The sequence below is a fragment of the Cyprinodon tularosa genome, unplaced genomic scaffold (genome assembly GCF_016077235.1).
Source record: "Cyprinodon tularosa strain WSP-4 unplaced genomic scaffold, ASM1607723v1 ctg290, whole genome shotgun sequence".
In the NCBI taxonomy this organism is placed as follows: Eukaryota; Metazoa; Chordata; class Actinopteri; order Cyprinodontiformes; family Cyprinodontidae; genus Cyprinodon; species Cyprinodon tularosa.
In genome coordinates this window covers 1,453,904-1,480,400 of record NW_024038997.1, presented here as the reverse complement: position 1 = coordinate 1,480,400, position 26,497 = coordinate 1,453,904, and the positions used below count along the sequence as shown (strand labels likewise).

At 38.6% G+C, this 26,497-nt stretch overlaps 1 protein-coding gene across 1 annotated transcript; it reads right to left on the bottom strand.

Annotated features, from left to right (window-relative positions):
- Positions 1 to 8,547: 8,547 nt before the first annotated feature.
- On the bottom strand, positions 8,548 to 22,790 carry LOC119787237 (cytochrome P450 2F2-like). The gene is made up of 11 exons (XM_038290978.1): positions 22,552 to 22,790; positions 21,371 to 21,533; positions 15,249 to 15,401; positions 14,273 to 14,433; positions 12,491 to 12,559; positions 11,887 to 11,991; positions 11,110 to 11,248; positions 10,834 to 10,919; positions 9,395 to 9,496; positions 9,172 to 9,313; positions 8,548 to 9,091 (listed from the first exon to the last, which is right to left on the bottom strand). Exons 1-11 carry the CDS (start codon positions 22,711 to 22,713, stop codon positions 8,904 to 8,906), a joined length of 1,470 nt encoding a protein of 489 aa, XP_038146906.1. The 5' UTR covers positions 22,714 to 22,790; the 3' UTR covers positions 8,548 to 8,903.
- Between the last annotated feature and the right edge of the window lie 3,707 nt (positions 22,791 to 26,497).

The following is a 26,497-nucleotide window of genomic DNA, read 5'->3' as shown; positions in this document are numbered from 1 at the left end:
AGAACTAGTTTGAGCAGGATCTGGCAAGAGCAATGCATCAGAAGTAAAGCCTGATAACCTGTAGGCAATAAGTGTTAGAAACTAATCGGTCTCACAGAGGGATAACGAGAGGGGATCTTTTTCTGCACCAGTCAGAGCTATTTGTTGGCTCAGATCACACCTTAATATATACACTACTGTCTGTTATTTACACTTATCCAGACACATGACAAATGCTTTTTGTGTGTTGTTAGCTCATGTTGCATCATAAAATATCTGTTTGCAAAAGCTAGCCATGTCATGACATACCTGATATGATAAGTGGAATACTTACACACATTTAGACCTTTGGATCTGCTATGAGTTAGATTGACAAACCCATCTGAAATTTTTATCCGAACAACGTTATCATCTACAAAATATGCAGAAATATGTTGAAGTTAACCTATTCAGTCCCTTAAAAGAATTGAGGAATGGAGGAAAAGTTTGAAAGACATGTGAAATATATAATTGTAAGTAAATTGCAAAAAAGTTATTATTTTTGAATTACTTTTGGAAAAGAATTTCCAAAGACTATGGTGTTTTGTTAATCATTTCAGGCCGATAAAGGCCAGAATCATACAAAAAAAAAAAATTAAATAAATAATAATAATAATAATTAGGAATATTATTTGATTTAAATTTAAAGAGACAAATTCCAGCCCAACACTTAATATTTGCACCAAAAACCCCAATGAAAGAAATCTGTTACCTCTCGTAGATACTTGCAATCTGGCTTCTGTTTGTGCAATGGGATATATATGGGGAAAAATAATCAAGAAATACAGAATAGAACTGAAAATCCTCCTTTGATATATAAAACCTTAAATGGCCAAGCTCTATCTTAACCAGGGATCTGATCATTCCTTATAACAGAGCAATTTACTCTCAATCTGCAGGTGTAGTGGTTCCTAGAATTACTAAAAGCAGAATGGGAGGCAGATATTTTTGTTATCAAGATCCTCTCCTGTGGAACCAACTACCAGTTTAAGTTCATGAGGCAGACACCCTGTCTACTTTTAAGGCTACTCTTAAAATTTTCCTTTTTGATAAAGCTCTTAGTTAGAGTGGCTCAGGTTATCCCGAGCTAACTCTATAGCTATGCTGCCAATGCCATAGGCTTTGACTTCTGGAGGACAAAGGGACTACATTTCACCATTCTTCTTCATTCTATCTCTATTCTCCCATTCTGCAATATTTGTAAGTTTATCCCCAACCTTAATGCTCTTTCTGCTTTTTCTCATTGTAGTAGCTTCATTTGGTCTGTTACCGTGTGACTGAGACACCATACTGGAGAGAAATATTAACTGGGCTGCTGCCATCAACACCATTATTTATAAAGGTTGAAGCTTAGCCTTCTTTTCAGTCTAGTCCTGTTTCTCTTACTGTAACAAACCTATGCACTCTCTTCATCCTTATGAGAACTGACTCTGAGCTTGTCTACATGGCTGTGTCTTTTCTGGACAGGGCCAGCTAACCAACTAACTGCTGAAGGTGGAAGGAAGATAACTGAGGATCAGAGGAGCCTGTGGACAGACAGAGCAAAGAGGTGGCTGAAAGAAGGCAGTAGCTGGTCAATCTCTTTGCTTGAGGTAGGACAGTCTTTCTAGGGCTAAGTTAAAACAGTTTTTTTTTTAAAGCCAACCACAAACCTCTTAAGAGCAATCCTGACTTCATCTTTTGTCAAAATCTGTTTCTCTATCTTCCATTTTGATCAGGATACTTTTTCACCTCCTTAATTTTTCTTTGCAATACAGTCAATCAATGTAGCCTACATGAGATGACAGTTTGAAATGGTTAATGGATTTGATGCCTTAAAGCTGAAGTCTGTAAGTTTTTAAAAATCACTTTTTTGTCATATTGGCTAAAACTGTCCCTATGCCCAGACAGCAGTACATGTGATATGTAACCTGTGAAAAAAACTGCTTCAATTGGTCCCGCCTACTGCCTGTATTTCAATCTGGAAAGAATAATTCGGGACGAGTCAAAACAACCAATCACAGCCAGAGGAGCGTCTGATGGAGTGTCAATCACAGCTCACACACGCTGAATCCCCCCCCCCCCCCCCCCCCCCCCCCCCCCGCCCCCTTCTGGTCGCATGCGGTAGCCGGGCAGATGCTGTGAGAGGGGTGGAGCTTGGAGGTAGGGCATGAGTGAAGAAGAGAGGGTGGGGGAGTGGCGTGAAACCTGTTTTTCTTCAAATTTTCAGTCGAAGTCTGCTCTCTTCTCAATGTTACAGACTGCAGCTTTAATCAGCAGATACAGTACTGAGTTTTGTGATGGATCAGACCAGCATTAAGAATGTTTTTTTGATTTGTTTCTCAAAATGCAGTTACTAGAGATTACTAGAGAGATCCCATTGGCATTAGCACAGGTATATTTTGTCTTGCAGATTTACAGGATCTAACTGTGGGTTACACTGTATTTTACAACAGCAATGGACTTTGACTCAGCCAATTACATTTAAGAATGGGAAACACCCATTTAAAAAATTTGTTTATCTCTGTGCACTGTCAATGCTTTGACAACGCTAGATCACGCCCTTGGGCTGGAAAACAACCTTTGCCCGACATGCTGAACGCTGAATCCCGGGTTTATGTTTTGTAAAGAAGGCTTAGGAGTAGAATGAGAAGCAGATCCATCAGTTTGTTTTGCTGTTGTTGTTAAACCAGTTTTAGAGAGAGATCCAATATACTTTACTCATTGAAATTAAACTTTCCTTTTGTTAAACAATTTGAACATGCAGTTATTAAGAACATTCTAATTTAGTTAATTATTTATGATGCCTGCTAGAGGATTTACTGAATACTTTGAGCTACCTTTGCTTTATTAGAAGTCTTAGTAATGCATTTTTAAAGGGGTCATAGAATGATTATATAGGGTATTTGGTCCTTAAGGTCTCTGAATAGGGTGTGTAAAATTGTTTGGGCTGAAAATGCCGAGCCAGCTCCCATGTCAGAGGACGAAGAGGGCACATCCAGCTAGTCACGGTCAGAGAAACAGGACAACACTGGAAAACAGGCCGATCTCCAGCATCTATAAACAAGGGTGTTGGTGGCAGCAGCCCAGCTGATATTTCTGTCCAGCGTGGTGTCACAGCCAAACATGAACAGATGAGGCAAAGCTACTATGACAAAAAGCAGAGAGAGCATAATGTTAGAGATTGAACTAACAGATTCTGCAGAGTAGGAGAACAGAGAGAGAATGAAGCAGAATGATGAAATGGGGGTCCTTATGTCCTCCAGAAGTCTAAACCTATAGCAGCATAACTATAGAGATAGCTCAGGATAACCTGAGCCACCCTAACTATAAGCTTTATCAAAAAGGAAAGTTTTAAGCCTAGTCTTAAAAGTAGACAGGGTGTCTGCCTCACAGACCAAAACTGGTAGTTGGTTCCACAGGAGAGGAGCCTGATAACTAAAAGATCTGCCTCCCATTCTATTTTTTAGAAATTCTAGGAACCACTAGTAAACCTGCAGATTGAGAGCGAAGTGCTCTGTTAGGAACATAAGGAACAATCAGATCTATGATATAAGATGGAGCTTGGCCATTTAAGGCTTTATATGTGAGAAGGAGGATTTTAAATTCTATTCTTGATTTAACAGGAAGCCAATGAAGAGAAGCCAGGATAGGCGAGATATGATCTCTCTTTTTAATTTTCATTAGAACTCTGGCTGCAGCATTTTGGATCAGCTGAAGACTTTTAACTATAGTTTGTGGACTTCCTGATAGTAAACAATTACAATAGTCCAGACTTGAAGTAACAAATGCATGGACTAGTTTCTCAGCATCAATCCTGGACAGGATATTTCTCATTTTTGCAATATTCCTCAGATGAAAGAAGGAAATTCTAGAAACCTCTTTGATATGGGATTTAAATGACAGGTCCTGATCAAAAACAACACCAAGATTTGTTACTTTATTATCTGAAATCAGTTTTATCCCATCCAAATGAAGTGACTGGCTAATCAGCTTCTTTTTCAAAGACTCTGGTCCAAAGACTATAACTTCTGTTTTGTATACATTCAGAAGGAAAAGTTAAGAGTCATCCAGGTTTTTATGTTTTCAAGACATGCCTGTAGTTTATGTAATGGGTTAGCTTCATCTAGATTTATAGACAGATATAGCTGGGTATCATCAGCATAACAGTGAAAATTAATCCCATGCTGTCTAATAATTCTACCGATTGGGAGCATGTATAAAGTAAAGAGAATTGGTCCTAGCACTGATCCCTGTGGTACTCCACAGGTAACCTTTGAGCATGTGGAACATTTGTCATTAACGTGAACAAACTGAATTCGATCAGATTTTAACCAGTCTAGTGCTGTAACTTTAATTCCAACAAAATATTCAAGTCTTTCTAAAGAAAATATTATGGTCAACTGTATCAAATGCAGCACTGAGATTCAACAGGACGAGCACAGATACAAGTCCATTATCTGAGGCCATGAGAATATCATTAGTGACTTTCACCAGAGCTGGTTCAGTGCTATGATAAGCTCTAAAGCCAGACTGAAACTCTTCAAAAAGTTCATTATGGTGTAAGTGATCGCAAACTTGTTTGGCAACTACTTTCTCAAGAATTTTAGATAAGAAAGGAAGACTGGATATAGGTCTATAATTGACCAAGTCATCTGGGTCAAGAGACTGTTTCTTAAGCAGAGGTTTAATTACAGCAACCTTAAAAGCATTTGGTACATATCCCTGTAACAGAGATACATTAATCACATCTAAAATGGAGGAGGAGATCAAAGGAAATACCTCCTTAAATAACCTGCTTGGAACTCGATCTAACATACAAGTTGAAGGCTTAGATGAAGACAATAATTTTGCTAATTCAGAAAGTTCAATTGGATCAAAGCAGTCTAAACCCGGTTCAGATTCCATGACTACCTCAGATACAATCGCGGATAGAGGAGTGCTAATGATCTTATTTTCAATCTTATTTATAAAGAATCCCATAAAGTCATTACTTCTTAGAGTAGGTGGAATGGACGGTTCAACTAAGCTATGGCTCTGGGTCAGTTTGGCAACTGTATTAAAAAGAAATTTAGGATTATTCTTATTCTCCTCTATTAATGAGGAGAAATATGCTGCTCTTGCTTTACAAAGGGTCCTCTTATACAGCAGTAAACTATTTTTCTAGACAAGGTAGGATTCCCGTAGCCCTGAGGAGAGATATTTTCTCTCCAGTTTCCTAGCATTTTGCTTCAAAGTGCGCAGCTCTGCATTAAACCAAGGAGCAAGCTTTCTATTTTTAACGGTTTTCATTTTCAAAGGAGCTGCGTTGTCTAAGGCAGTACACAGAGAACTAGCAACCCCATCAACAAAATCATCAATCTGTGAAGGAGAATAAACTAAGCTCTGCAGCACTGCTCAGCGACACAGAGGAGAGAGAAAGTAAAGCAGATTCTTTAAAATGTATAACTGCACTATCTGATAATGTTCTACCTAAATTGAACCTTCTTTTGGGGGAGGAGAACTCTGTTAAAGTAATCCTGAATGGTTATTAGAAAGTGGTCAGAGAGGACAGGGTTGTGAGGAAATACTGTTATTTCTTCACATTCTATGTCATATGTCAGCACAAGATCCAAAGTATGAAAATGAGAATGTGTGGGACTATTCACATTTTGAACAAAGCCAATAGTGTCTAAGATAGCATTAAAGGCTGCTCTTAAGCTATCGCCTTCAATGTCAGCATGGATGTTAAAATCTCCCACTATGATGACCCTGTCAGTATTTAATACCAAATCAGAAAGGAACTCTGAAAACTCATCTAAAAATTCAGAGTAAGGACCTGGTGGACGATACAAAGTTACGAAAAGAAGAGGTTTTCTTGCTTTGAAATTTGGATTGCTTTGAAATACAAGATCTACTTGGCAAGCAAAGACCTCTAAACATTGTAGATTGCAAAAAACCTGTTGGTCAGGGTTCTCAAGTTTTGTACAGCCAATCTGTTAGGTAATGGCTGGATTGCAAGTGAATGGAGGCTCATTGTAAGCTGAGTTGCAAATTTTTAAATTATGCAGCCTTTTGGTGCACTTTGCACGGTAGCAGGAGCAAGAAAACCATGGCTTTTTGCACAGGCAGAAAAGCTCAGTTTAAGTTAAATCTGACAATCAAATCATATAAAGTAGATTATACCGCTCATACGGAGTAATTGTAATCAAATAGCTTTGATGAACTTTTAAAAAAATACATGAACAGGATGGTTAAAAATAACAGTTTATAAATATAAATTTTTTGCTACTAACAATAAGTAAAATTAGTTATAACTGTTCAGTTGACATTTTAAAACATGAGTATTAACAATTTTGTGCAATAATTGTGGCATATTTATTTAACTAAGTATTTAAAAGACATTTTCATCAGAACCAAACAGTGTTGTGAAGCAGTAGTTTTTAAACATGGAACTTTTGCTGTTTAAAACGTATTACCGCTCTGGGAGATAATTGCATTCCCCCCCAGCAGCAAACAAGGGCTGTTAAATCAGGTTTGTGAAGGCATTAAAGTACCTGAACATGCAGGACACACTAGTGTGTAGACATTGTACAAATGTCAAACAAATTCTTCTCATTCACTCAACTTTTAAAAGTCCACCTGACCTTAATATAAATCCAATGGATGAGTTTTGCAAAATCAGAGCTGCAAATGATTTTTTGATTTCTATTCAACACAGAGACATGAGGCCTGTGGAAGTTCCTCATCAGACATAATTGGCACTCGCAGAAGTTTCTTTTAATGACTTTTAGGGTTTTGAAATTAATTAGGGTTGTATTAGTGCATCAAAATGGCCCTTCCCTAAGCATCAGGCTGAAATCTTTTTACATCGTCACCACGGCCACATAAAATTTTGTAGAAACATGAAAGTTGTTATGATTATTCACCAAAGCCTCCTGAAACTTACACTCACCGGCCACTTTATTAGGTACACCTGTCCAACTGCTCGTTAACACTTAATTTCTAAGCAGCCAATCACATGGCGGCAACTCAGTGCATTTAGACATGTAGACATGGTCAAGACAATCTCCTGCAGTTCAAACCGAGCATCAGTATGGGGAAGAAAGGTGATTTGAGTGACTTTGAACGTGGCATGATTGTTGGTGCCAGAAGGGCTGGTCTGAGTATTTCAGAAACTGCTGATCTACTGGATTATTTACGCGCAACCATCTCTAGGGTTTACAACGAATGGTCTGAAAAAGGAAAAACATCCAGTGAGCGGCAGTTCTGTGGACGGAAATGCCTTGTTGATGCCAGAGGTCAGAGGAGAATGGCCAGACTGGTTCGAGCTGATAGAAGGGCAACAGTGACTCAAATAACCACCCGTTACAACCAAGGTGGGCAGAAGAGCATCTCTGAACGCACAGTACGTCGAACTTTGAGGCAGATGGGCTACAGCAGCAGAAGACCACACCGGGTGCCACTCCTTTCAGCTAAGAACAGGAAACTGAGGCTACAATTTTCACAAGCTCATCGAAATTGGACAATAGAAGATTGGAAAAACGTTGCCTGGTCTGATGAGTCTCGATTTCTGCTGCGACATTCGGATGGTAGGGTCAGAATTTGGCGTCTACAACATGAAAGCATGGATCCATCCTGCCTTGTATCAACGGTTTGGCTGGTGGTGGTGGTGTCATGGTGTGGGGAATATTTTCTTGGCACTCTTTGGGCCCCTTGGTACCAATTGATCATTGTTGCAACGCCACAGCCTACCTGAGTATTGTTGCTGACCATGTCCATCCCTTTATGACCACAATGTACCCAAATTCTGATAGCTACTTTCAGCAGGATAATGCGCCATGTCATAAAGCTGTAATCATCTCAGACTGGTTTCTTGAACATGACAATGAGTTCACTGTACTCAAATGGCCTCCACAGTCACCAGATCTCAATCCAATAGAGCATCTTTGGGATGTGGTGGAACGGGAGATTCGCATCATGGATGTGCAGCCGACAAATCTGCGGCAACTGTGTGATGCCATCATGTCCATATGGATCAAACTCCATGAGGAATGCTTCCAGCACCTTATGCCACGAAGAATTGAGGCAGTTCTGAAGGCAAAAGGGGGTCCAACCCGTTACTAGCATGGGGTACCTAATAATATGGCCGGTGAGTGTATGTTAAAACAATCATATCTGTATCTCTTATACAATTTGATTCATTAATCATAGTTAAACATAAACCTGCTTGGCAGAGGTCTGCACTCTCAGAGTATTTTTCTGGTTAGGATTGCTTTAACCTCACAAGGCAAGGGAAGTTTAATAATCGAGCACATTTCAGTAGCATGACAACTCAACCTGCTGTACATGAGAAGAAAATGAAAAGAACATAGGAATGGCCAAAAGAAAAAAACAGAAATAATTAGCTAAGTTGATATATTAAAAAAGTTACAAGTATTTAGTTGGACCAAAAACTTTGTAGTTCTTCTCATTATCTTTGCTGAATGCCAGTTGATTCTTGTAGTAATTTCTGTAGAGTAGAAATCAGACTTATCCCATGATAAAAAAAAAAACATTCTGAAGTCTGTGGCGATTTCTCATAGCACTTTATATGTTGATATTTTGTTCAATACAGGTTATTTCAGTTTTATTCATATAGCTCCAATTCACAACAGATCTAATTTCAAAGCAATTTCTAAAAACTGTTTCATTGAATAATAGAGTCTGTTTAGTTTAAAGTTTTGTATTTAAGGAAACTTTAACCCTAACACATGAGAAGAAATACACAAAATAATTAAGAATTTAATACAACTATTGTACCCAAACCAAATACATATATCATAATGAAGACAAGTTTACATTTAATGTTGTTGAGCTAGAATTAAACAAAATGTATTTCTAAATCCAAGCTATTGCGCTTTTAATGCAGCGTGTTTCTTCTGTCCTCACTCTGAGGATCTTAGTTGGACCTTCATGTTGTAAGGTTTTGGAGTTAGAGTGACCCCATAAACTGGAGTAAAATCTGGTTCTCCTGCATCCTCTGGCCAGATGAACTTGAACTTCTTCAGCAGAGTCACAGTGAAGAGGAAGAGCTCCATTCTAGCCAGACCTTCTCCGAGACACACCCGAGGACCTGAGAAAAAGAAAACAGATCAAGTTCACAAGCTATGCTTATCACCTCAGATCTAATATAATCTTTTCTTTCCATTTTACCTGCAGAGAAAGGCATGAAGGCATCTGGTTTGACAAACTCTCCATGTTCATTCAGGAAGTTTTCAGGGTTGAATTCATGAGTAGATTTCCACTGTCCCTCCTCCCTCAGAACCGAGGTCAGATTCTGAATGATCATTGTTCCCTGAGGCCATAAAAAACAAAAATATGTCAAAATGTCATTACTTCCTCTCTTTTAAACACAAATCAGTAATGGTAAGCTCACCTTGGGAATGGAGTATCCCATGAGCTCGGTGTCCTTAGTTGTACAGTGGAAAACACTGAGAGGAACTGTGTTGGCAATCCTCTGCACTTCATGGATCACAGCCTGAATGAAGGCAGATAACCTGATATTTGTAACATTAAAACAGCTTAAACTTAAGAGTGGAAACAGTGGCAATAGATGACGACTGGGAATGGGTCAAAGCCAATGACTAAATGAGTCAGACTTAATTTATATCCCTTTAAAAGAACCTTCACAATTAGTTATCCAGGCTTATCAGGAAATTTTTCTGTTTCTTTATGCAGATAATTTTTTTATGCATCTCTATTTATTTTCTGTTATGCTTAGTTTGCTGGTTTAAAAAAAAATGAGGACATACCTCAGAGGCTGCATTTTTCTTTAGACGTTTTATATTTTTCATTTTCTTACTATGTCTATAGTTTATTACATCTGAATAAAATGACTGGTGTAAAAGACTCCTACTGTTAACTAAGTGACATTTGCTGTATTTCTGATTAACCATGTTACAGAACTTAATGCAACATCTTGGGACACTTTCGAATGCAGTATTTTGCCGAGAAATTGTGATTTTTCAAACCCTGGTGATGTCTTCAAGATGCAGATATCTCATCAAGCTATTTCTTGCACCTTCTGAACTGTGTTTACATCCTTTTAAATGATTAACTGCTATAGTCAGCATGCTTCAAGCATTTTTTTTAGTTTAATGGCTTCTTTTGTGTTTGAGGTATCTGTTTTTCATATATTTGTTTGCTTCTGTGTAATCATGCATAGCAGGAAAACAGCAAATCTATTCTGAAAACATTCCTCTGGCCACCTTCTACCACATAAAAGGGCTTGGAGTTTGTAGACTCTATTCACTGCTCAACTAAACACCAATTCTTAAGACTTGAGATTTGGCTTCTCAGTATGCTTGGAGTCATTTAAACCACTACCATATCTCTATGACAGTTTTGATTATGTTCTCCTGCTTTTCTCATCCATTAGATTCCATCAGTTTTCAGCATTTCCTGCTCCCCACACCTGTGTTCCATCTGAAATCATACCACCTGTCCTTAATCAGTAATAACCCTGTTAAGCACTTACTTTACATTCACAATATTGTATATTCCCAACTACAGCTTTGTTGTTTTAGCATCAATTCTGCTGACCTATTCCTTTTTTATTATATCAGGTTTGGTTTTGATGGTTTGTCAAACAAACAACTAAGTAACAAAAAAACTATTGTCTTTAAAATTATTATATTAAATGTTTAGCTTTGAAGAACTGAGAACTAAAACTGTGGACAACCTTGCAAATTATATTGGCCTTTTAGAAAAATACAAACTTCTATCAGAAGCAGTCCTCTAACTGCTGAAGATTTAGTTGCTACAGCACATGTGATACTGAATAAAAACGGAAAGAAATCAGTTGATGCTCCCCACCTGTACATAAGGCATGCTGTTTCTGTCCTCGAAGCTGGCTCGATCCTTCCCCTGCAGCACCTGATCAATCTCCTGCTGGCATCGTTCTGAGAATCCAAGTTAGCTGCATGTTACTCTACAACCTAAACCAGTGGTTTTCAAACTGGATTCTCAAGACTACAGCATATGGCTCAGCTATTTGTAGCCCTGAAGGCTGTCAGTGCTTGCGGTGTATCGCACTAAAAAAACCCAGTTAAACTTAGCAAAAACGAATCTTATCTGAATTCTCATGGGTACCTTGTATGTGTGGGTAGTTCATCAGGTAAAGAAAGCCTGCCAGCAGAGTATTAGAGGTGGTATCCGTCCCAGCAAAGTGAAGATCTAGAATATAGTTTGTGAGCAGTTCCTCTGAAAACGAAGAACCATCATTGCCTCTCTGCAAATAAGGAAAGTGAGCAATTTAGGACAACCCTAAATAATACTGTAAAAATGCTCCCATGTGATTAACAAATAATACAATTCTTTTGTTATTTTAGTTTAAAACAAACTTATTTTTGAATACAAGTGTCATATTCTAAAAGCATATTCCTAAGCTGAAACTTTAATGGGTCAAAAATCAAAACTGAAATAGGGCAAATACTTTTGCACCCCTGCAAATACTAAAGGTCCTCTATGAGGTCATTATTGCACACATTGTTAAAGACACAATGATATAGTGGGGGCGACAGTGGCGTTGGATGTAGGAGTTTGCCCTGAAATCGACTCCGACTTTCAGTGTCGTTGTGTCCTTGGGCAAGACACTTCACCTGCATTGTCTACTGATGGTGGTCAGAGGGCCTGGTGGTGCCAGTGTACGGCAGCCCTGCTTCTGTCAGTGAGCCCCAAGGCAGCTGTGGCTACAATGTAGCTTGCCACCGTGAGTGTGTGTGTGAATGGGTGAATGAATGTAGTGTAAAGCGCTTTGGTCAAGTCTCCTGACTTGAATAAAGGCGCTATATAAGTACATGCCATTTACCATTTAGTGCAGCCAGACTAACAGGTTTTATGGTGCAATCGAGAGTTGACCCTGGTCACCTTATCCAGTTCATCCAGATAGCAGTCTAGAAAGTCTCGAGGCTCTCCAGGAACTCTGGTCTTCTTGTGCTCTGTCACCAATTCCATTGCAATATTCTGACAAGTCTGAACAAATAAGAAATACAGAATTGAAAAAAAAAAATAATTCACAAAAGTCTGTAGAAGAGGATGATTAATTTAAGAAGCTAACAAACCATAAATGTCTAGCAATGAAAACTTTACTAAGAATGAATACGAGCTATGATGGGGTGGAGTATACAGCAGGTATATGAGTTAGAGTGACAGAAGTAATAGTAAGAAGAAATAATTTTTGGACTGAATACCAAAAACTTACATCAGTTAGCTTGCACCTTTATTGTGGAATAACTCTAAGCCTGCATAAGATTCAGGAGATACCAAGAAAATACAGGTAGACAGCATTTCTTCTGGAATCCTCTGGAGAAGGTTTGAAAATTATTAAGATAGGAGACTTCCAAAGTTTAACATTAACACCTCCAAGTAAGTGGTTTGTTAAATCCAGGAAAGGCTGAGATTTAAACCTGGATACATCTATAAATAGATGAACTGATAGATGGTCCGCTTAGTTGATTTTTTCTTCTGGTACCTTATAATTTGTAAAGGCTTTTCTGAAGGGAAGTGGCAGGCTGCGAGTTATTGGAAGAGAGTCGTACACCTGTAAACAGAAATAAGCAGTTAGTTTATTGTCCTTATGACCTGCAAATTGTGTGGCATAGGGCATCTGAATTCAAGGAGATCGATCTATCTCAAGATTCATGTAAATAAACAATTTTTATTGGCCTATAAGTGATCACCTGAGTCTCAAAGCACGTTTTAGAAAGATCTTAGGCAAATAAAGGTTGTGTTTTAGCAGAAGATATCTAATAGGACTCTAAAGTGAACCAAATGTACAGTAGAACCTTTCCATTGTCAAGGGAGGAAGAGCTTTAGGAAGTGAATGATTTAGTGCTTGTAGATAAGGGGCCCGTTTCATGACGCAGGCACAATCTGAAGCGATTCTGTGCGACTGATAACCGCAGATAACGACCATTTATTAGGACGATAACATCTGAAGCGCGGCTTCAAACAGACACTTAATATTTACTGTGTAAAAGAAGACCACATAAAACTGAAGAACCCAATGAGAAAATGAGGTTCCATCTATTAGAAAAAATGTTTTTATTCCTCATGCTTACCTGCTGACAGGTGATTTCACCTAAATACATACATTGATCCATTACCATTTGAGAAATAATCCTGTAATATTATTGCGGTAACAAGCCATTTTGATGTGTTAGTTTTACTGAATATGTTTTCCTGATATATGAAAAAGAAATGATTTGTCTAAATGAACATTTTAAACAAAATGTCATTCTCCACATCTAGAACAAAAAATCTGGATTTCTAGAAATTGATTTCAGATCTCCACATTCCTAATATACAGGTCATCATTTGTATTTTTTTGAGTATCTCCTGAATGTGGAGAAAACGAAGGAGATCATCGTCATCTTTAAAAAGAATGATGTAAAAACTGTGGACTATATCTCAGTCTTATGTTTACATTTGATCACCATGTTTATATTTTATCACTGCTGCACTTTAAGAAATGTAAATGTCTTGAGAGCTGTACTGAACAAAATTTCGTTTTGTACACACTCTGTGTACAAAATGACGATAAAGTTTGTCTAAGTCTATGAAGAAATGTTTTTCAGATATCATAAATACATATTCAGTCAAGCTGTTAAATGTCAGAACAGCCCCCTAAAATGGGAAAACACTTCTAGATATATAAAACTTAATTCTTACTAGTATAATTTTGTTTACTAATTCAGTTTCTGCTGCAAAAATGTAATTTAGAAAGTATATTATTACAGTTAGGCCTAGGAGTTATATTTTTATCAGTAAGAATCTTATTTTAGCGATCTACAAATGGAACAACAGAGTAGAGTGCTTATAATAAATGTACAAACAGCATGCCATATAAACTGAGGCAATAACTTGAGTAACAATCTTCTCCTTGGCCATCTTCCTCTCCTTTGTAACGCTGTTTCTCTGGCTTTTAAACACATTCTCCCTTTTTCATATTATTTCTTCATTAAAATCTCCAGTTCCAGTTGGGTAAGATAGGCACTTCCTGTTGCCTGTTGTCATGGTAACTCGTTTAATTGGTGCTCCACTGATAATGGTTTTTCATACTTGTTACGCACATGCTGAACTCTAAGTGGTTCTACAGTACTTGGAGTTGATTACCTAATTCATTGCAGTCCTTGCAAAATCAAAAGCCCTGAGTTCCCGACTTTAGGCTACATCAATTTAGAGATGAGGATTTTAATCTGTGTTTGTTAAACCTGCTTCGTGAAACGGACCCCAGAAATAGATTTTAACTCACCATAGCCCAAGGTCCATTGGCCATCTTCGAATTCTCAGTGAAGCACTGAACAATAACTTTGATCAACTCATCATTGTATTCAAAGCGTTTACCAAACAGAACTTGGCAGATGATGTTGGAGGCTGCGTTATGGAACATGACCTGTGGGCTCAGTATGCCATCTGTACAAATCACAATAATCAGAAACGGATTCATCAGGTTTCACTAAGATTAGTGTTGCGCCGATGCCATTTTTTGGCCCCGATACCAATACCCGATACCTGGCTGTGCAGTATCGGCTGATACCGATACCATAATAATGTAAAATAATTGCCATCATGGCTTTGTCAACCTGCTGCCTACCTTTGTGAAGCCGGAAAAAAATCTAATACAAAGTGAAACCAGTAAAACTTTTTATTGCCTACCAGGAGTGGGTGACAATAGTTGAATAAACTTATGGCTCTCAAAATGGTATCGGTGCCCTATTTGTTGGTACTCGCCGATACCGATACCACCATTTTAGGGCAGTATCGGGGCCCCGTCCGATACTGGTATCGGTATCAGTAGCTAAGATCAATATTAGTTTTAACAAAGAATACTGCAACCCTTTCAACACATCCATAAAATATACATTGGATACTATAGTATTCATTGATGCTCAGTTATTTAGTGTTTAATTTGGTTAGATGGTAGTTTAAGTTGGAAATATTATAAAGCAAATTAAATTAAATTGAGGGAACAACATATCTTCCAAAGGGATGATCTCTTTGACCAGGAAGTCCAAGGATAAACATTGCAGGAATAAAGGCTACACAAACTCTAATTAAGTGGTTACCTTGCAAGCAAGATGACTTGGCGTGAGATTTGTAAATTCACATACTCCTGACATCTTGCCAGAAGCCAACAAATGTGTTCGCCTCAATACGGAAAAGTTTTGAACTATATGTATCAATTTAGCTTGTGCCATGTTGGTTAAGTGGACCCATAAAGGAAATACCTTGGCTCTGTTCCAGGGTTTTTATTGTGTATTCAATCTCATCATTGATCTTGTCTTCCATTGACTTTTTTCCTAGACCAAAGTTTCTTAGTGTCATCAGAGCAAAGCGTCGATGTTCTTTCCATCTCAAGCCGTAATCTGCCAAAATCACTCCTAAAACAAATGTGGGAACACAGCAGAAAAAATTTTACTCTCACAATATGTTACATTTATGCATATTTATGTTATACATTTTTGTCATATAAGAGATAAGAGAAACTACAAAAGGACAGTCTAAAAGGGGTTATAATGGCTCTCAACTCACAAGGTAGTGTTAATGTCATTTTGGTTTTCAGCTTAATCCTTTGTGTTAAGCTTTGTTCTTAAACTTGTATACCATTCTCAGTTTAGGTCATTTTAAAATGTTATCCATCACTGACACAGACGACTTCCTCAAAATATTTTCTGATTCATCAAAAATAGAAGCCAATGTTATTGTTGTTGCTTCCATGTGTTATGTACACCAATACTAAAATACTAAGCTGCAGCTACAGATATATACCACCCTGAATAACAATGTCTAATAACAGAAGGTTCTGACTCCAACACACATGGATAGGACACCCACTGCTCTTGAAGCTTCTTTTTTTTTTAAAGTTTACTTTGGTTGTCTGTTGTGTCCTTTTTGCTGTTGATAGCTTAAGAGCAGCCTTTAATGCTATCTTAGACACTATTGGCTTTGTTCAAAATGTGAATAGTCCCACGCATTCTCATCTTCATACTTTGGATCTTGTGCTGACATACGGCATAGAATGTGAAGAAATAACAGTATTTCCTCACAACCCTGTCCTCTCTGACCACTTTCTAATAACCTTCAGGATTACTTTAACAGAGTTCTCCTCCGCCAAAAGAAGGTTCAATTTTAGTAGATCTTTATCAGATAGTGCAGTTATAAATTTTAAAGAATCTGCTTCACTTTCTCTCTGCTCTGTGTCACTGAGCAGTGCTGCAGAGTGCAAAAGCTTAGCTTATTCCCCTTCACAGGTTGATGATTTTGTTGATGGGGTTGCTAGTTCTCTGCGTATTGCCTTAGACAACGCAGCTCCTTTGAAAATGAAAACCGTTAAAAATAGAAAGCTTGCTCCTTGGTTTAATGCAGAGCTGCGTACTTTGAAGCAAAATGCTAGGAAACTGGAGAGAAAATATCGCTCCACAGGCCTGCGAGAGTCCTTCCTAGTCTGGAAAAATGGTTTACTGCTGTATAAGAGGACCCTTTGTAAAGCAAGAGCAGCATACTTCTCCTCATTAATAGAGGAGAATAAGAATAATCCAAGATTTCTTTTTAATACAGTTGCCAAACTCACCCAGAGCCATAGCTCTGTTGAACCGTCCATTCCACCTGCTCTTAGCAGCAATGATTTTATGGGATTCTTTATAAATAAGATTGATCTTATTAAAAATAAGATCATAAGCACTCCTCTATCCGCGATTGTACCTGAGGTAGTCATGGAATCTGAACCGGGTTTAGACTGCTTTGATCCAGTTGAACTCTCTGAATTAGCAAAATTATTGTCTTCATCTAAGCCTTCAACTTGTATGTTAGATCCAGTTCCAACCAGGTTATTTAAGGAGGTATTCCCTTTGATCTCCTCCTCCATTTTAGATGTGATTAATCTATCTCTGTTACAGGGATATGTACCTAAAGCTTTTAAGATTGCTGTAATTAAACCTCTGCTTAAGAAACCGTCTCTTGACCCAGATGACTTGGTCAATTATAGACCTATATCCAATCTTCCTTTCTTATCCAAAATTCTTGAGAAAGTAGTTGCCAAACAAGTTTGCGATCACTTCCACCATAATGAACTTTTTGAAGAGTTTCAGTCTGGCTTTAGAGCTCATCATAGCACTGAAACAGCTCTGGTGAAAGTCACTAATGATATTCTCATGGCCTCAGATAATGGACTTGTATCTGTGCTCGTCCTGTTGGATCTTAGTGCTGCATTTGATACAGTTGACCATAATATTCTTTTAGAAAGACTTGAATATTTTGTTGGAATTAAAGGAACAGCACTAGACTGGTTTAAATCTTATCTATCTGATCGAATTCAGTTTGTTCATGTTAATGATAGATCTTCAACACGCTCAAAGGTTACCTGTGGAGTACCACAGGGATCAGTGCTAGGACCAATTCTCTTTACTTTATACATGCTCCCAATTGGTAGAATTATTAGACAGCATGGGATTAATTTCCACTGTTATGCTGATGATACCCAGCTATATCTGTCTATAAATCCAGATGAAGCTAACCCATTACATAGATTACAGGCATGTCTTGAAGACATAAAAACCTGGATGACTCTTAACTTTCTGCTTCTGAATGCAGACAAAACAGAAGTTATAGTCTTTGGACCAGAGTCTCTGAAAAAGAAACTGATTAGCCAGTCACTTCATTTGGATGGGATTAAACTGATTTCAGATAATAAAGTAAAAAATCTTGGTGTTATTTTTGATCAGGACCTGTCATTTAAATCCCATATCAAAGAGGTTTCTAGAATTTCCTTCTTTCATCTGAGGAACATTGCAAAAATTAGAAATATCCTGTCCAGGGGTGATGCTGAGAAACTAGTCCATGCATTTGTTACTTCAAGGCTGGACTATTGTAATTCTTTACTATCAGGAAGTCCACAAACTGTAGTTAAAAGCCTTCAGCTGATCCAAAATGCTGCAGCCAGAGTTCTAATGAAAATGAAAAAGAGAGATCATATCTCTCCTATCCTGGCTTCTCTTCATTGGCTTCCTGTTAAATCAAGAATAGAATTTAAAATCCTCCTTCTCACATATAAAGCCTTAAATGGCCAAGCTCCATCTTATATCAGAGATCTGATTGTTCCTTATGTTCCTAACAGAGCACTTCGCTCTCAATCTGCAGGTTTACTAGTGGTTCCTGGAATTTCTAAAAGTAGAATGGGAGGCAGATCTTTTAGTTATCAGGCTCCTCTCCTGTGGAGCCAACTACCAGTTTTAGTCCGTGAGGCAGACACCCTGTCTACTTTTAAGGCTAGGCTTAAAACTTTCATTTTTGATAAAGCTTATAGTTAGGGTGGCTCAGGTTATCCTGAGCTATCTCTATAGTTATGCTGCTATAGGCTTAGACTTTTGGAGGACATAGGGACCCCCATTTCATCATTCTGCTTCATTCTCTCTCTGTTCTCCTATTCTGCAGAATCTGTTAGTTCAATCTCTAACCTTCTGCTCTCTCTGCTTTTCCTCAGAGTAGCTTTGCCTCGTCTGTTCCTGTTTGGCTGTGACGTCATCCTGGAAAAAAACATCAGCTGTGCTGCTTCTATCAACACCCTTGTTTATAGATGTTGGAGATCGGCCTGTTTTCCAGTGTGGTCCTGTTTCTCTGACCGTGACTGAGTGGATGTGCTCTCTTCGTCCTCTGGCATGGGAGCTGCCTTGGAGCTCGTCTGCCTGGCTGTGTGTTTCCTGGACGGGGCCGCCTTTTACAACTGCTTTTTGTATCTCTGCTTCTGTCTCCTTGAACCCCAGTCGGCCTCGGCAGATGGCCGCTCACACTGAGCCTGGTTCTGCTGGAGGTTTCTTCCTGTTAAAAGGGAGTTTTTCCTCTCCACTGTCGCTACAAGCATGCTTAGTGTGGGGGATTGTATTTGAGTCAATGAGTCAATGCAATCAACTGGTTTTCCTTAGATAGAAAACTTTGTATCAATTTGACTGTATGATCTGGTTGAACTGTAAAGTGCCTTGAGATGACATGTGTTGTGAATTTGGCGCTATATAAATAAACTGAATTGAATTGAAATTGTTATGCTCTCTGTTTTCTGATCCTCTCTTCTCTAATAGGTATGGAAGCAGACTTCCAGGTATATCTTCAGTCTTGTCTATTTTCGCTTCTTCTCTTTTCATGCATGTATCTTTCCTGTCTCTATCTCTCTCCTTCTTTCCCCTTATTTAATATCTTCCCTTTCTTTCTCACCTCCATTTGCATGTCCATTGTATATGATTTTACTCCCCAAATAATGTTCAATTAAGTTTAATATACAAATATCAAGCTGAACTATATGATAACAGTCACACTGGTCTGCTTGTGAAATCAAAGCTGTTGGGCTATCAGCTAGCTGTGGGACATAAATTCCCAGAGCTTTATTAGCTAAACAGGACACACACAGAAAAAAAGAAAAGAAAAAGGAAGCCAATGTAGTCCATTTTTGAATAGCTACCAGCTCTGTGGCTCTCCTTTATGCATAGTCTGTAAGAATTATGGATAAATTCTGTTTGGGATGGATGACGGGGCAAGTCAGACAGGAATTCAGAGATCAAACAAAAGGATTTGGTAAATATTAGAACAAGAACAGAGGCTGTCTAGGTGCCTGAATGAATCCTACACGCATCTGTTAATCCATTTTTCATGCAGACAAAGGTGCAATGCTGCAGAACACACCCTGATACAGCTGACAGAATTGATTTGGAAAGTAGTCAGTGTGAAGTCAGTTTCACATGTAGCCTTTCATGTGTCTGCCTCATCATGCACAGCAAAATCCTGCCGTGCAACAGCCCTCACTCTGCAGGAAACACCCATGCATCTTTTCTTATATTGTAATTTTCCAGATTTGCTTTACTACACCTTTGTCATACGTCCTGTCTTGCTCATGTGATTTTTTAGATGTTGACCCAGTTTTCTCCATCATCTGTCACAAATAGGCTTGATCAGTGTGTCTGATGAACGAAGGACGAGAGTTGTCATACTGCAGCCCAACAGGGGTGGTAGGAATTACCACTTTGACAAAAAAAAAGCTTCTATTCATGATAAAAGGGAGAATGGTGGATTCGAACAAGTCCAGCCTTCTCTGACTGCTACTGCCCCTCACTGAGCGCACACTCTGTCACCTAGCAACCATGGTAGTGAGACACAAAGCAGGCAAAGAATGGATGCCAAACTTCTCACTATTGATCTGTATGCTAATTACATTTTCGAGGAGCTTCAGAGCCATCCTAGCAGATATCACATTTGTGTTCCCCATGATGCCAAGATTTTGTAATCTGTGCTTAAATGTCAGCCAAACCTATTTCCACATGGACTGATAAAGCCTTTCAATAAACTAACCATTACCTTCCACATATCTGACTCAATAATTATTTAAAACAACTATTTCCATTCTTTTCATACAGAACTAGTCACATACTTGTATTATATTATGCTGCACTTATAACATGCACCACTGTTTGTCGCTATTTCCCTTTTGCCTCTGAGCACAGAGCAGCTGGCTTGCTTGGACTCGCAATGAATCATGGGATACCCAGGGCTGCAGAGGACACATCCAGACCTGTCCTTCAAACCTTTGGAGGACGCAACCGTCGGATCTGAACACACTATATAAGTCTTTATGCACCCTTCCCTTGGTTTATACTCACATTGGCTTTCATTGTTCATAGCTTTTCATTGTTCATTCCTTTTGCTAGGCTGCCTGTGCTCCATATTTTGTTTTTGCTGTGATCAACAAATAAGGTCTCCTCCTTCTTTTATTTCAAACACTTTTTGGAGTCCTTTACTCACCAGAAACATGACACACCACAGACAAAAATTTTTACCTCAGTTGTTATATCAACAACTCCCCATTCCTAAGTGGTGGACCTGTTCTTCTGGTTCAACTTACATGTTTTCTAAGCCAAATCAAGGCTTTTTTGGGCAACTCTATAAAGCTTGGAAATCAATGCTAATGCTGACATTTTGAATTGAAAAGGCTTCCTGGATGGAAGCCGAAACCTGGAAAAGAAAGTCCAATGTTTTTTTTGTTGTTTTTTTACTTTTTTGGAATGACTATGACCTGGATGACTGAGCATTTTCATCAGCCTGTTCCTCTAAAGGCCTGAAATATTATTTAAAAAAATGTATAAAACCTCAAATGGCTCATCCTCACTTTACTGCACTTGAGGATAATTTTGTGTTTCTTGTTTCCCCCAAGAGGCCTTTCTGATGAAGATGTTCAGGATTTTTTTTTTACCTGTATCTAATGTTAAGTAAAGCTGACCATAATCAGTTACCCTCTTAAACAGTTGACGGTTTAAATTATGGTACGTCTGGTTGCAGAGACTAGTTTTTGCTTCTTTGATGTAACCCTTACCTTTATTCTCTGTGACATCATTTACAAACATGTCTTGTGGTCTTCCAGCATATTCCGCACCCTTTATCGCTATCGCCTCCTTTATGGCCTTTAGTCCACTGATGACCACAGCTGGTCTGGAACCAATAAACAGGCTGTAGACATTTCCATATGAGAGCCTGAGCTGGTAAAGAAACAAGACATAATGGGCTGGGTCATTTCACACAAAAATGCTTCAAATATTATAATAATAGTAATGTATCAGGCTGAATTTCAACTATCACATCCCATAAAGTTTATAGATATTGTTCTGTTCTGCCATGTTCATAAATAAAAAATATTGTAATGAGTGGAATAGGGTTGGAGCTCCTGTTGTGCATGATCACTGCAAATATAGAAATGCATTAAAACGGTATTAGTGCAGAGTTTTACTTGCAACAAAACAAAAACTAAAGTTAGAGGTCTGAAAAAGATGAGCAAAAGCAGCTGAGAAGAAGAACAATAAACCCCATCTGAAAAAAAGTCTTGTTTTTCACTAAGGTCAAATAACATTCAATTAACAATCAGACTGGCTATACCCACCTTCACTAAGAATGACTAACCATCCAATACATGAAACAGATGAGAAAACACCCCTGACTTTTAGACACAGTTGGAAACGTGCCAAGTATATAGGCTGTGGGCTTGGCTAAGTCAGTATCAGATATCATGTTTTTGAAGCAATGAAGTATATTTTCACTAACCATGCTTGGAACAAGATTGGAAATATAGAACATTTAGAAGAAAATAAATGGCGGTCATTCTGTTTATCAGTGCAATAGCCTGTATAAAATCAAGATTAACCACGAATGAGTGCATTAACAACAGCAGTGGTTAGATGTTTCCCAGTGTTGAGGCAGCTAGCTCTACACTGCTCTGCACTACCATCCATTATGCAACCACTTTGTATTCAGCAGAGGAAACACTGTTAAGTAAACAGTGCTTTGTGTTGGGTTGTAAAACTGGATTAAATTTTACTTCCATTAGGTTTAGTGTGAGTTTCTCAGACTGCAAGAATGTTGTAATGAAATCAAATATACAACTAAATTGTTGAAGCAAGAAGGTATATTTAAAAAAAAAATAACACTATTAACAGCACATTAGTTTAAAAACGATGAGGTGAAGCTTTCAAGATCAAAATTGTGTTAAAACTAATTTCTTACCCTCTCAAGGTCCTCTAGAGGGTTCTCCTGGCTCAGGCTCAAAACGTTCCCAAGGAGGGGTAAGGTTGGGGGTCCTGGTGGAAAATTCTTTGGCCTTTTAAATTTGAGTTGGAACAAGAGGAATAAAATTAAGAGGAATAAAAGAATCACAGTACCAAACATGATGGGATAGTTAGCTCTGCAGGATTGCACTAGAAGTGGCTGAGCTCTGCTTTTAGTCCTGCCTCCTGTGCATATATAATCTGTTCCTTTGTCCTAAGAATGGGGCGATACCATTGAAGAGAACAAGTTGATCCACAAAAAACCTACTCACAAAGAAAACTGTCAGTTCCACCTTAAATCCTCATTTCTGAAACAGACAGGGAGACTTTGATGAATTTACTGCAGACAGTGTGTGTGGGAGAGAAGGAAACTTTTTAAAAGACTGTTCTTCAATATCAAACCAGCATTGTTATCGATATTATCTGATACTACAATCGATCTGCCCACTTCTACAGTCAATATTTTCTGTTCAGTAAGACAGCAAAAGATGACAATTTACTGTAAGAGCAAAATTATTTTTATGCTTTTGTGTTGCTGGTATACATTTATTGTATTTATTTAGTTATTCCTATTATGTGTCTGTCTTAGTTGACTCTTGCTTGATGTAATCATCATTTGTGATCTTTTTAATTAGATGGAAAGTGTCCCAATGCTAAATCTAGCAGAGCAGCACCCTCTGCTGATGACTGCCAGCGTTAAACTAGTTGCACAAGTGAACTTTAATGTGAATGGATTCTTTATTATACAAAAGTATTGCCAGAACACTTATACACCTATGGCATAGGTGTATAAGGACCTATTGGTCCTATGCCCATATATTTTTGTGTTGTTTTTTCTTGTCTGTTTTAAAGCGAAGCTGAACCCAGCAAAGGAAATATAGGATTTAGTGTTTCAAAAGGACTCTGGTACATCAATGACCAGAAGAGTCAGCTATAACAAATTCAGTTAGATCACTACTTTTTCAAAGATATAGAATTTTTTTTTTAAATCTGTGTATAATCCCTGCTATGCTAGAGCACTGGTTATTTCATACATTTTATATCTCTTTGTACGATGAAATTGTTCAATCACCTAATTTATCATTTGAAGATAAAATGGTTTGCCAAAGTTCTGAAAATGCATATATTGTTTTTATCAAGAAACTTGGACAAAACTGTTTCCACTGACACCACAGTGGGATCAGGAACCTGTGGTCCGTTAAAGAATGTGTATTCCTGAATGTGAACATCACAGAATTCCACAGCTTGGCTTCATAGAAACCCACAGTCAATCTAATGCATTCCTGCCACACATACACACAAATGTCTGCTGTGTTCTTATCATACTATAAAAAAAATATATAAAATGTCTGTATATGGCAGTCTTGCAACCTTATAAATACTCACTTCAACAAACTTCATTTAGTAATCTGGTCCATGTGTAGAAATGTTTAAAAATTCTGCTATGTTGGCAAGGCAAGGCAAGGAAGTTTATTTGTCTAGAATAATTCAGTACAAAGTCTATACTTAGTGCTCTACATGAATTTAAAGGTGCAGTAGGAGATCTTTTCTGATGCATTTTTTACCATGTGGCTTGAAGATCTCCCCACAGTCGCCTAGCAAGCAGTGAAATAGAAGGTTGTGAAGTGAAACTAAAATAAATGGTCCCTGCTACAGTGAGACACCAATGAGTAACGTCCACCAATCACAAAACAAGGTCTGTTACAGGCACGTGCAGAGGGGGGGGCTAAGGGGGCTTGAGCACCTGCCCCTTTTGCTCCATGATCCCAATGTGCCCTTTTGGTCCTTTTTTTTTTTTTTTTTTTTTTTTGTATCTTAATTTTTTTTATTTGACACATGTACTGAAATTATTATTATTATCTTTTTTTTTGGCAAGAAAAATGTAACCCATGTTAAAATCTAACATAAATAGGGATCTAACATAAATAGGGATAAGTAGTTGGTTAAAAGTCTGTAGACAGAAAATAACGTCGCTGTCCCTGTAAGAAACCAGCGTTACAGGTGCAGTGTCTGGGTGACGCTGCAGTACGCAGACCCGAAGGAGAGAGCAGAGGAGGAATCGGAGAAAAAAAGAGCAGTGATTAATTAACAGAAAAAAAAGTTAATATTTTAGTAAACAAAACATAATTTACCTGGTCGGGAACTGACGAGGATTTTATGAGAACTAAGCCATATCGGTTTTGGTGAGTTTTGTGTTTATTTTTCTGTATTTTCATTGTGTTGTAATTTTTCTGTTGGTGGAGAGTTAATAACTGTTATTCAGTTAATATATGAAGTTTATGAAGAATAATTTATTTGCATAATTTGAGTATTTAAAAAGAGTTTTATTGTGTTTTTGGCCTGTTACACAGGTCAGGTTTTTTGTTTGGATTGGAAGCTTGGTCGGAGCGAGGATTACCCCTTGCTCACACTGGCTCCGGTGCGGTTACCGAGCCGACGGAGACCGCAACTCCCGCACACCCCCTCTCACCCCAGGCTCACACCGACTCCGGTCTTACCGTTGCGGTGCGGTGGATGCGGCGCCGCAGTGATTCCAAGTCATTAAAAAGACGTAAACCTCTCTCACCGGCTGCTGAGCTGTCCGGCTGCGGTTACCGAGACACTCCGGCGCTGCAGAAAATTCCGCAAGAAAGCTATCCTTGCGGCGTGCCGGAGCCCTCCGCAACAAGCTCTCGCAAATATCTTTATTTGGGCCGTGTTATCGCGTGAAGTTACGTGAACTCAAGTGAACTTCTGTTAAATCTCCGGACCTGTTGCCGGAGCCGCGGAGCCGCACCGCACCATAGTCAAAAGGGCGGTGTGAGAGGGGGTGTGCGTGAGTTGCGGTCTCCGTCGGCTCGGTAACCGCACCGGAGCCAGTGTGAGCAAGGGGTCACTGCCATGTGCGGCGTGCACATTCACAGACGGGATTCAAGATGGCGAGCCAGACCTAGAACTTCAATTCATCTTGTCCATTGAGGGAGGGACTTTCCCGCGTGTGGTAATCCCCTGCCAGAGCGGTAGGGATATCAGAAACTAGTTTGAACTGAACTAAAAAAGAACTGGAGACTGATTGAATTATTATTTTTTTTTGGACTGAATCAAACTGATTCTTTTCGTCGAACTGAGTGCCTATATTTACATTTGGACTTGAACTTGAATTTAAAGTGCCATACTTTGATTTTCATATGTTTAATTTCTGAATGTGATTTGAGTAATTGTGGTCCACTTGATTTAACTGTGTTGAAGGTATTTTGCAACCTGTAAAAGAAAGGAAAAGAGTTAACTCAGGAAAAATTTTAATCTTAAAATAGGTGCAACCTATGAAAAAGATACTGGTCTAATTAATCCAAATTAGTCTAATTAAAATAACCTAGGTGAACTAAAGAGCAAAAAGAAAGAGTGATATATTCTTTTTTTTCCTTCTCCCTTTTCCTCCCCATTTATACTTACCTCATTATTAAGAATCCGCAGAGTATTTTTGGTTTCATGTATTGTATTTTATGTGTGTTTTGCATTCATTAAATTGCTGGCCATTTTCACTTAAGCAGCGGTCTCTGGTGCTATTATTTTGCTCCCCACTCCTTAGAGCCTAGAACTGGTCCAGTGGCGCAGTTAGTGGTGTGATACCGGTGCTACAAAAACAATACAATAAGCCCTCCGGTCACATTGTTACCTTTGACCTTTTGCCGGTGACGACGCACTTGCCTCTCGCACAGTCAGATAAGGCGGCTAACTGCGGAGCTAAAGGTAGCGAATATTCCACATTACACTGTGGCCGCTGCTCATTTGGCCCTAAGCAAGATCAACCATGATCGGACGGATGGCTATGTCTTCAGTCTGCACCGCCTCTCCAATGTCAACCTGAATAGAGATGTGAAACCAAATGAGCCCCATGGATGATGCAGTATTGTTTGATCTAAAAC